The sequence below is a fragment of the Drosophila erecta genome, unplaced genomic scaffold, assembly GCF_003286155.1.
Source record: "Drosophila erecta strain 14021-0224.00,06,07 unplaced genomic scaffold, DereRS2 tig00000126-arrow-pilon, whole genome shotgun sequence".
In the NCBI taxonomy this organism is placed as follows: Eukaryota; Metazoa; Arthropoda; class Insecta; order Diptera; family Drosophilidae; genus Drosophila; species Drosophila erecta.
Genome location: NW_020825209.1, coordinates 2,643,569 through 2,654,546, shown reverse-complemented (window position 1 = coordinate 2,654,546; position 10,978 = coordinate 2,643,569). Strand labels below are relative to the sequence as shown.

At 45.4% G+C, this 10,978-nt stretch overlaps 2 protein-coding genes across 2 annotated transcripts; both read right to left on the bottom strand.

Annotated features, from left to right (window-relative positions):
- Nucleotides 1-4,406: 4,406 nt before the first annotated feature.
- LOC6550987 lies at nucleotides 4,407-6,673 on the bottom strand. Its single transcript, XM_001976827.3, has 2 exons — nucleotides 6,520-6,673; nucleotides 4,407-6,440 (listed from the first exon to the last, which is right to left on the bottom strand). Exon 2 carries the CDS (start codon nucleotides 6,335-6,337, stop codon nucleotides 4,919-4,921), a length of 1,419 nt encoding a protein of 472 aa, XP_001976863.1. The 5' UTR covers nucleotides 6,338-6,440; nucleotides 6,520-6,673; the 3' UTR covers nucleotides 4,407-4,918.
- A 2,098-nt stretch (nucleotides 6,674-8,771) lies between these two features.
- Nucleotides 8,772-9,358, bottom strand: LOC6551161. The gene has a single exon (XM_001976826.3). It carries the CDS (start codon nucleotides 9,281-9,283, stop codon nucleotides 8,831-8,833), a length of 453 nt encoding a protein of 150 aa, XP_001976862.1. The 5' UTR covers nucleotides 9,284-9,358; the 3' UTR covers nucleotides 8,772-8,830.
- Nucleotides 9,359-10,978: the final 1,620 nt, after the last annotated feature.

The following is a 10,978-nucleotide window of genomic DNA, read 5'->3' as shown; positions in this document are numbered from 1 at the left end:
TATTTCAATAATAACAATACTATCAAACGGCGATGCAATATAAAAGAGATCTTAACAATGCTAAAGCAAATCTACACCTTATGTTAGGGTATAGAAAGAGGCGACCACAAACATATGAACAAAACTTGCCAGGCTGTTGCAAGTTGGCTAAGTGCTTTTGTTGTTGCTGCTAGCAGGCACGCACAATTAAATCAAATTACCTCGAGTGCACTTGGCGCTTTTTCACAGTCAGAGTTGGAGTCCCAGGATTTGGCTCGGGATCTGGCTAGGCATCGGGTTCTGGGACCAGCAATTAAGCTTGTGTCGAGTGTCAGACTTTGTTTGGGTCTTGTTCACTCTTTTCCCGACTCCCTCCATGTGAACTTCCTCCAAGAGGATGGCAGAGAATCGTTTCCGGCTTCGGTCACTGAACTTGCCAGGTCATTTCCGAATGAATTCGATTATTTGGCCATCTACTAATCCATTTGATATTTTGCACAAGTGCTTTGCTGTTGCTAGGTAACAAAGTTAACCGCACGACACGGCGGAGTTTTGCGGATTATTCGATTAGGGGTTCGCATATGTCCCGAAAATTAGATTGAAATTGCATCGGTTTGGCGAGGGGTTTAATTGAAATCGCAGCTCCGCCGAGCGGACAATGCGGCAGCGGAAACAGGATCGGCAAGAAAAAAGGGGGAAAAGTGCGCAAAAAACAGGAACTCGATTCGGAGCACACGCCAGGGAATCGAGTTGACATATTCATATGGGGGACGCAGGACGTCCTCACCACCGCCCACTCCATCCCCCCGAAAGGACAAAAGGCGAACAATATGTGACGCTGATGACAGAGTGACAGGGCAAAGGAAAAGAACAGCAGCAGGAGCAGGAGCAGGAGCAGGAGCAGGACCACTGGGTTGGGTGGAAGGAAGCAGCGATGAAAGAAGCATTACCGCAGCTGAATATGCTCCCCCGAATCCCCTGGGATACCACTACGACACCAGGGGGTGAGGGAGTCGGAGGACAGGACCCGGACCGGGACACGGACACTCACTTGGAGTTCAGAACTCAGAACACAGGACGGTGCACACGTAGAAAAAAATCAGGCTTTGGGTTACAGTGCTTAAAAAAAAAGAAAACATTTTTTTATAAATTCATTTTAGTAAGTTAAAAATTGAAATTAGAAAATCCCATAGATTAAATCCCATACGGATAATGTTGTAGGATGAAAGTGCGCTGCTAAGATATTCTCGTTAATGAAGGCTTTATAGATTGGTACAATTTTTTCTTCTGTGCCATCCTCCTAATGCCAGCATGCGGCTATGAAAACCTCAAAATGTGAAAACCGAAATTAAATTTACATCAAAAAGGAACGAAAAGGCCAACGGGGCAGGAGCAACATGTGAGGGTGCATCGCAGGGGGTGTGTGGATGTGTGGCCATTGTAATTTTATTAGGTGAGAAATGTGCGAGGGCGGGTGTCGTGGTGTCAGGGCATTACTGCAAGGCAAATAAATAAGCAAAATATGGTCAGGCGCCACTGGCTCGCTGCGTATGCGTTTCCGTTTTCCTTTTCCGGTTCTCCACTGTAGTACACCACAACCCACCCCATTCCATTCCACTCCGTTCCGTTCCATTTCAGTTCGTTTCAGTTCACCCTGGGGCGCCACATTAAATTAGTTCTGACACGTAAATGCGTTTAGCAGCCCAGAGTTTTTGTGTGTGCCCCTGCTGGATGTCTGCCCTCGTTTCTGTCTTGACTTGGGCCACATCTATTACTCCCGCTCCCCCAAAAACATAACGAGGGGGGGTAGGCATTCCTGGCATTTTGTAGCATAATTTCAGGCTGTCACTCCACGCTCCACTGAAATATGCGAATAAATTACACAAACACCAGGCAGCGGCCGACGAATGCACACAATTTATGGCCCAGCACAAACCAAAGTATGTGCAATTAACCTGGAATTAAATGATTGTTATTATTGCCGATTGTATAGGTATTTAACTGTGTGGGTCTGTGAGGTTAATTCGCTAATTGGGTGGTCAATCCGCAGGAAGGAAGTGGGGCTGGTTTCATTTTCGGTGGTCAAATTCCATTAAGTGATGTTGAATATTGCACCTTATTGCTTTGTTAGATTAGTTATTACAGCTGTTTGTTTTTGATTATTTGGATTTTTTTTCTTCTTTGTATTATCTTTGCTAATTGAACTGTATTATTTCTATATGTCCTTTTATCTACCTTTTTTCTCTAAGCGTAAGCCCTTTTTATACTGGCCCCATTTCGATTATTACTCGACTAATTCCATGCAGTCTAGAGCCTTTACTTACGCAATGGCTTTGAGCACGATTGCATGGCATGAATACCAGAATCTGAGGGAGCATTGTTCTTCCTGCAGATGCGTTTGGTCCGTGTACTCTCTTTGTTCCAAAAACCATACATACGTTTAGATTGCAGCCAGGAGCTGCATCATCGGCTAATCTGCCCTGCGTGTGCGTAGCTTCCAGTTCAGTTTCAGCATTCCGTTGACACGCAACATCAGGGCAGCTCAGTCCAGCTCAAGTGCCGGAGGATCAAGCTGGCTGTGAACTATTTAACATTTAAACTCAACTCCGTTCGCACACATGCCTTTGCGCTTGGTTCACGCTTCTCTTCATGCAATGTCATGACAAATGGCACTCAGCTCATCCTAACAGCAGCTATGAACTTGGTGAATTGAAGCTCTTTTCTTACACAACGAAAAAAATGAATTAGTTTATTTACTTTAAAAACTATTAGTTTAAGCTTCAGAGTTTTGGGAAAATAAATGAGAGTTCCTATCAGTAGTTTTTGAGTGGGATTCCACAGATCAGTCGCAAATTTAGAGCATTCGGCAAGGTTATCACATTCCACTTTTGCAGATGTATTTTAATTGTTATTAAAAAAAAATCGTATTATTTTGTACCAAAAAATCAGGATAAAATCCTTGGGAAGAATTTTCATATTTTTTAATGTAGTAACTGATTTTTAAAATTGTTTATTCGAACGATGGGTTTTTTCCTCACTGCACAGTTACAACATGGCAAAAGGGCTATGGACCCCGAGATTCCTGAGCCAGCGTTGGGAAGAAATATTTATGAATCACCCGAGCTTAGTAAATCATCTCCCAGCTGGGCGCGTTAAGTTCCTGGCTCTCCGTGTTCCTGTCATCTGTCTGCTCCTCCAGTTGGAAAAAGAGTCAACAGGTTCGGTTCGGTGGCAATGGCGTTGAAGCAACAAACTTTGGACAGGACCCTGGCATATCGAAGTGCTGATCCCTGACTGGCGGCAACAAAATACAATTATGACAGGGCCCAGAGTTGCAGCATGCAAATAAGTTGATGACCATATACACAGACAAAGCTGGCAAGGATGGTTTGAGGTTAACGCCAGAGGAGGCTCCTCGGTGCTCCAGTTCCAGTTCCACTTTCATTCCGGTCGTTGACTTTCCTTTCCTCACTGCTCGAGGGAATTGCCAATTTGTCTTTTTTCTAGCTAAATTGTAGATATTTTACGGACAGTCAACTCCAAAGTCTGTTAAATATTGGTCCTCTTCATTAAAAGGACCAACTAACATTTACAAAAAGTACACGCTAAAATTGAAAATCTAAATATCGGTTTCCACTATTTTTGCGATCTATAGTTGCCAGCACAGAGCCGCATATTTGGAGAAGGAGGCAGTTCAGGGCTCAAAGGAGCAGTGCGTCGCCATGCTGACTACCAGGCCGCACCCCTCGGGCCACTCTGTCCACTGTTTACGCATTTCATCAGCAGCAACAGTAAGGCAAAGGCAATAGCAACAACCAGAGTAACAGCACAGCATCACATTCATGCCCCAATGCAACCACCCACTCATCCCCACCAGACGCTTGCTTGGCGCCACTTTGTCGCGACGCTTTTTATAATTGAAGCAAATTGTTAGTTGAGTTGGCATTCACTCGTCGTGCTCCTCCTCCTTACCACCCTCCGCCGACAGCCTTTCATCGTTGCCGTGGCTGCTGTTGTTATTGTCCTTGCATACTAGGAGATGGCATCCTTTATCCACCAGCCACCATCCACCATCACCCACCATCAACCATCATCATCCTCCTTGTTGGCCTCGCATTGTCGCATTCCAATTACAAAACAATCATGATGAGCTCTAGAACTAGCCACTCCGCACACAATAGCTAGTTAACTGAACAGATCGAAACAACTGCCGACCGTCTAAATGACTGCCTGACTGACTGAGAGATGGATGGACGACTGCTAAATTGATAAACACAAAATTAAAAGCGAAAATTTACTGGCCATAGTATGATTTCAATGAGCTGCAGCAGGCCAATCAAATATAAATTGTTGATTTCTAACTTTTAAGGACTTCGATGCACCAATTAGTGGAAACCATTTATTTACCCCCCAATAAATAAGTTCGATGAATAACTAAAATTTTATTTACCCGAATAGCTTGCAATAATAAAGCGCTGAACCAGAAAAACGCTAAAGAGAGCATCAGGCAACGAAATATCCTCAGGAGGCAGCATATCGACTAAACCGTCCCCATTGGACTTATATACAATATATGCATATGTCACCGTGACTTATTTTTCTGGCCGTCGATCGCGGATCGAAGATCACGTGTCTTTAAGCAGAGGCCACGCATCGAGGATCACACGGATCGCTGTTTCGCAGACATAGGTCACGTACAGTAAAACCAATTTGCAGGGCTCGTCGGCGGCACAGCACAACCCAGAGTTGTGCAACTCACAGGACTACATGCTCACAGCTGCGAGTGCTGTGCAAGCTTAATTATAAAATATATGAAGCCGAAGGATACGAAATGCGTCGATGCAGATGCGGGATGCGGCGTGTAGATGCTAGGTTGTGAATGTAGTTGAAACATGCGGGTGCTGTATCAAGGCTGGCAGGCAAATATGGTTTCCATACACTAACGCTTGCGCCAGGACAATGGCTCCTTCTCCAGCTCCTTGGTCCGAATGGCAGCCTCGTAGTTGCGCCGCCAGATCTCAGCCTGTTCCACTTCGGAGACCAGGGAATAGCGATTGCCCTCCTTCTTCAAATAGCCATTGTTCACGGCGGCATGCAGTGTGTGCGGTACATGGCGCTTCAGTTCCACTGCCGGGCGCTGAAGTCTCTGGGCTAGAGAGTTTATGATCTCCGGATAGCTCACCGATCGCGAGAGTTCCCTCACCAGTGAGATGACGGCGTTGAACAAGTCCGGAAGCGGTTGTTTGCGCCAGCGGGCATTTGGCTTCGTGCCGAACCGCTGCATTGGATGAAAACCTTGGGCTGACCACTCGTGCAGTGTTGGCAGTAGAGGATGTGGAATGGCCGACAGCAGGTGTGGCGATACCGCCGGAAGTAGGGGTAGCGAAACCACTGGAAGCAGTGGTTGCGAAATCAACGGGCCAATGCCCAGCAAAGATGGCTTGAATACAGGCGCATCGGCATTGAGGCGAAAGTCCCCAGTGCCTTGCGAGGTTGCATCGAGAGTCGGTTGGGGCAAGAGTCGTCCGTCATAAAGGGTCTCTACTTTAGCAGGCATCGTATAAACAGTGGCGTTGGCATTTAGCTTGGAGTTGGCTGCTTTCAACAACATGGAAGCAGACGGCTCCAGTTTCTGGGAAACGTCCTCGTTATCCTCCTTATCTTTAACATCCCCCTTGTCCTTAAGTTCCTCTTCCTTATCCTTCTCCCCCTTGTCCGTCTCCGTCGATGAAGACTTGGAAACGATTAGGGAATCCCCCTCATTCATATTGCTCTCTAATTGAGGGCTGCTCAATTCAGTGCAACTCTTGACATTCGGTGAATCGCCATTATCGTGGGCAGGGTCATGGGCGTAGTGCACTTGGCTTTGGGCCCGCTTTGGGTCATCAAGTCCAATCCCAGATCCATGTCCTTGCCCCTGATCGCTGCACGTGCTGGTACTGCTGGTACTATTGGTACTGCTGGTACTATTGATAATACTGCCCTCCGGAATCATGTCCAAATTTACTCCCACATCCAGATGCACATCAAGACCCAGACCCATTTGTATTCGATGGCTGAGGTGCTGCATCTTATTGCCCAGGCCCAAATTTAAGTTCAGGCCTGAAGACATATTAAGCTGATGGTGTAGATGCTGGTGTAGCTGACTCAATTGATTCAAATGATTTAACTGATGGAACTGATTCAAGTGGCTCAACTGATTGAGCTGGTTCAGTTGGTGATTCAGGTGGTTATGATGCTGATGGTGATGCTGTGGCTCACCAAGTGCTCCAGCCAATTTTTGGCCCAGAATCATGCTGTGCCGTGCAGCCAATACTTGCTGGGGTAGATCACCGAGTGTTATATGCAAATCCTCCATTGCTCGTCGTTTGCCACGATAGATGTTCCCAAAGGCGTGGTATGCTGGTTACTGGACAGCGCTCACTGATGCGACTCGGGGACTGATCTTTTTGATGGCAATTCTGGGGATTATTATTTGAAAATATATATAAATATTTTTTTGTACGGCTTCGTTGGGCTTTTCTGTGGTTATCTTATTACAGTCTGGAGGAAAACCGGAAAATAGGCAGTCTGTACACTTAGATCCAATAACCCAACAGAAGAACACGGTACAGATACGTTAATTTACAACAGTTTTTAGTATGCTGCCGAAAGATAAATTTTGCCGATCGAATGAAGGGTGTATGTGTTATGTATATCTGTAGAAGGCTCTAAGTCAAGTAACGTATACGTAAAAATCTCTGCCTACTGTTCCTGCTAATTAAGTGTATTTCTTAAATATATATTTAAGATTTTTACTTGATACATTTGTTCTCTGTTTTCAAAATGGGGAATGAAATTTTCTCTATGCGATGGAAAACGCAGCCTAAACGTGTGCAGTACATAAATAATGGAATAAACGTTAGACCACAAGCAACATAACACATTTGGGGTTCCAGTTTTTCGCTTGGGCCGCTTGCGACCCAAAAAGGGCGACTTTTCCGCAGGCAAAAACAAGCCGAATCCGTTTATCCAGCAAAGCAACATGTAAAACAATATGCCACCGAGGGCCCAAAAGTTATGCGATAAACAAATGAACAAGGCTCCCCTTGTTCAAGCCCCGGGCTTGTTAAGCCTTTGTGATGAGGTGCGAAAATAACAAGAATTGAATTTCGTTCTTGAATTATGGCCAATCTTGCTCAAGGGTTGCTCTTCCCTATTTTGGAGCTCTGGCAATTCGATTGCACTAATTTGGTAAGTTTTTGGGGGCTCTGAGAAGGCTCATAGGGGATAATCCGAGATTAGTGAGCGACCCTCAATGAATAACCAGTTGGCATTGTTGGGTGTTAATGTGCCACGTCACTTTACAATCATTTCTCTCGACCTCTCCGCAGTGTTGGGTAATTTCACAATTTTCAAATTACGCACCACAAAATCTAATTTAGCTGAGTAAAGTCAGTTGGCTGGACTAAAGACTGCACACATACACACTCAGACACACACTCGCACACACACACACAAGTTGCTAAATGAGTTGCCCAAGAGATGCGAGAGATGGGAGCTGGGAGCTGGGAGTTGGGAGTTCTGGAGAAAGAGTTGGTGGTGCTGCATCAATGTAATGTGCTCGCCTCACGCTCGCTTGCCCAGTTTAACGGGCGTGAAAACAGAGTAGTCGGAGCTAGGTACCTAGGACCTCTCGGAGCTCCGAGCTCCCAAAGACCAAACAGGTATTATCACACATGGAAACGGTGGGAGTGCGAGGGAGACGTATGTAAGGCCAAGGACATAAGCGTGACTAAATCCCAAGCGCAGTGACTTCCGCCTCCCTCGAGGGTGTGGAATTAATAGGGATGGCATGGAGAACCATGGCCGCATTCTGTTTGGACCCTTTTAATGCTAGTTGGTGTCGCAACAATCAGTGAACTCAAACAGTTGCCCACACACAATCGCTTATTCAGTCAGGAACTAATAGCTCCGCATATTCGGCTAGTGATGGTAAAACAGATATTCATGCTGAAAGGATACATAGTTTTGAAAAAGCCAAAAAAGTTATCACAAAATGTCACATACAACATTGTTAGGTAATGATATATTTTATTTCTTAGTGTGAGTTTATTTTCACTTATTATTTTCACATCACTAATCAAACCGAACTGAAGCATACGTACTGAAGCATATGTACTGCACATACATTGGTATATAATATCAGGGGGGAAGGTAAATGATTTGCGCCCCAAGCTGACACCACATCAAACACAAAGGACGCGATTGAGGTCGCCCGTCTTAGTCAACGTATCCTTGTTGATATGACCGCAAGCTTAAGGCTCTCAAATGCCAGCATCACACCTCAGAGGGGTTGGGTCAAGTCTTGGACATGGGACATCGGGCATTCTGCCTTCGAGTTGCATTTCAATTAGCCCGTTTAGCTGCTGGCAAGCAGTCGAGGAGGAGGCAGTGAGGCAGTGAGGCAGTCAGGCAGTCAGGCCCCAACGCAGCTGACACACAAGTCGCCTGGGATTCAGGAATTGCCGTTGCCGCACGTCGATCAGCTGGAAGGAGTGGAGCCATTAGGCCATCAGGCCATGAGGCTATCCTGCAGTCGTTTGCGGGCTTAGCTTACCTGCCAAAGGATCTGCTAAACTAATTGGGGATTACTTGGAGGATTGGCTAAACTAATTGGGGATTACTTGGAGGAATTATTACCTACAGCAAGTTGATTCGCTCGTTATTGTGCTCTCTAAAGTCGCAAATGCATTTACCTTAAATAAAATTTCATGTGGCTTAGCAAGCAGCTTAAATACATACATACATGATAAAGTTGCTATTGATTTTCGTTCAATTTATTAAAGGCTTACATTTGTAATTTGTTTTATTAATTCGTTTGCCCTTGCGGCTCAGTATTTAGCCTTTTCAACGCCTGAGCGCCTTTGGGTGTGAGTTCTTCATCCCGATCCTGGCTGTCATTCATGGCAGCACTGGTTCCACTCGAGATCCTCTCCTGCACCCGATTGTGTTCCGGGGCGGCGGTGATTGAGGAACTGGGCTCGTTATGGTCGCGATGTTCGTCCGGGTCCAGGCGGCTGGGAACTATCGAGTAACGATAGTTCTTCACTCGCAGATAGCCGTAGATTATGGCGTCGTGGAGGCTTACCGTGACCTGGCGCTTCATCTCCTCATCGCTGCGGTCCAGCCGATCGGCGATCGCCTCCATGATCTCGGGTTCGGTAAGCGGATGGTCGGCATCGGCGATCACCTGAAGGATGTTGCTAAACAAATTCGGAATGAGTTTGCGACGCGGTGCCCGATTGTAGCTGCTGTGCAGCATTCTGGGATCTGTGGGCTCTAGGCGAAAACAGTCCCTGCCTAAATATATAACCACAAATGTGTGTTGATATGACACATAAAGGCATGACTTCTAAATCGACTAAAGTTTTTTTTTGGAAACCTAAATTTTAAAGTCTCTGACCCTGCTAGATTGCTCGTTTCGTTTTTTTACTTTTTAAATTACCATTACTGAACATAAATACAACAGACTAGTGTTTCTAGGCATCGTAATACGCATAGGCATCAAGTATCTTTAAGTCCCAACCACCGACTTTGGTGTCGAGACAGTAAGTTAGTCAGAGGTCGGAGGGCAGGACAAGATTGTTGGCAGGGTTGGCAGGGGGCAGACAGGCAGACTGTCTGAATATCGATTTACAGTTAAAGTTGCTACTGCTGCTGCGGACGTGGATGCGAATGCGGATGTTGCGAAAAAGTGTATGTATGGGTAATCAAGTACGAATGCGGGGGACTCCAAGTAGAGCCGATGACGCCATAGACACAAAGGAGGAACTGCGTCAGGCGCTTCAAATTTGCATGGCATCCGACGGGGGTGGGAAGGCCCATCGCATCATTGTTAGTGTAATTTGTTGTTATTGTTGTTGTGTCTGGCACGTGTCGCTTGGAATTTAAGATAGCAGAACATTTTTAGTGAAATGGATGGTTGGATATGGATTGGATGGTTGGGCAAGGCATAACACAATAACCGCAACGCGATTGAAATCTCCGCGATTGCAAATCGCATTTATCTGGCCGCGAGGGGTGGCTAATGAGTTTACCATCCGCAAAACCGATGCTCGCAGCTCTATACATCTCAAAGTGCGTTGCATTCTTAATTACACCATCACATGTTGCGAAAACTGTCGGCAGCAGGTATGAGGTACACAGCGAAAATTCCGAATCAAATTGCCCTCAATAATACATGCTTTCCTTAAACGTAATGTAACTTCCTTTTTGGTTTTATAATTTATAAAATATTTCTTCGGATGCTAATCAGTTGATACGATTGCCAACTGATATATATATACATATATATACTCGTATAAATATATTTCTCAGTGCATCTGTACATACTGGCGTATACTGGAACCCAATTAACATCTCCATATTCCCCTTAGCAGCTGTCAAGCTTGATTAGCAACTTTGAGCAGTTGGAATGAAGCTAACTTTTGTTTCACACCCATTTCGGTTTCATATAATACTCCACCCATTCAAACTCCGACTCCAAAGCTAAAACTGAACTCAAAGCTGCAGCTCCAGCTGAGTGTTAATTATGACTGACAGCGTTGGCAAGCGCTACACATTTCAGCACTTGGACACCACTCAACCACCCAACCTCTCACCCACCGAGCCACCCAACCACCCAACCATCCGACCGCCCACGTCCAGTGGCTGCAAGTTTGACTAATCCGGCGCCAGTGATTAGGCCGGGCTCCAAATGCGACTAGTAACAATTAAAGCCAGCCAGTTGTGGCTGGAAAAGTTTATCCCCCTAAAAATCTCATCATATGACACGGAAACAAAGTAGCCACTTCGTTAGTACTTAAATCGGGAACATACAAGTTGTAATCTGGAATAAGACAATTTTATGCTTAATATTAGTCTAGTGTGAGTTAGTTAGAAATGTTGCGTATAATATTCAGTTACCTCGGGTTAAAGCCGGTTGGCTAAGTAACTTTACATCATACATTTTTCCCAG

Excerpts from the sequence above, each read along its gene's own strand:
- LOC6551161 (XM_001976826.3), bottom strand. The coding sequence starts at position 9,283 with ATGCTGCACAGCAGCTACAATCGGGCACCGCGTCGCAAACTCATTCCG.
- LOC6550987 (XM_001976827.3), bottom strand. The coding sequence starts at position 6,337 with ATGGAGGATTTGCATATAACACTCGGTGATCTACCCCAGCAAGTATTG.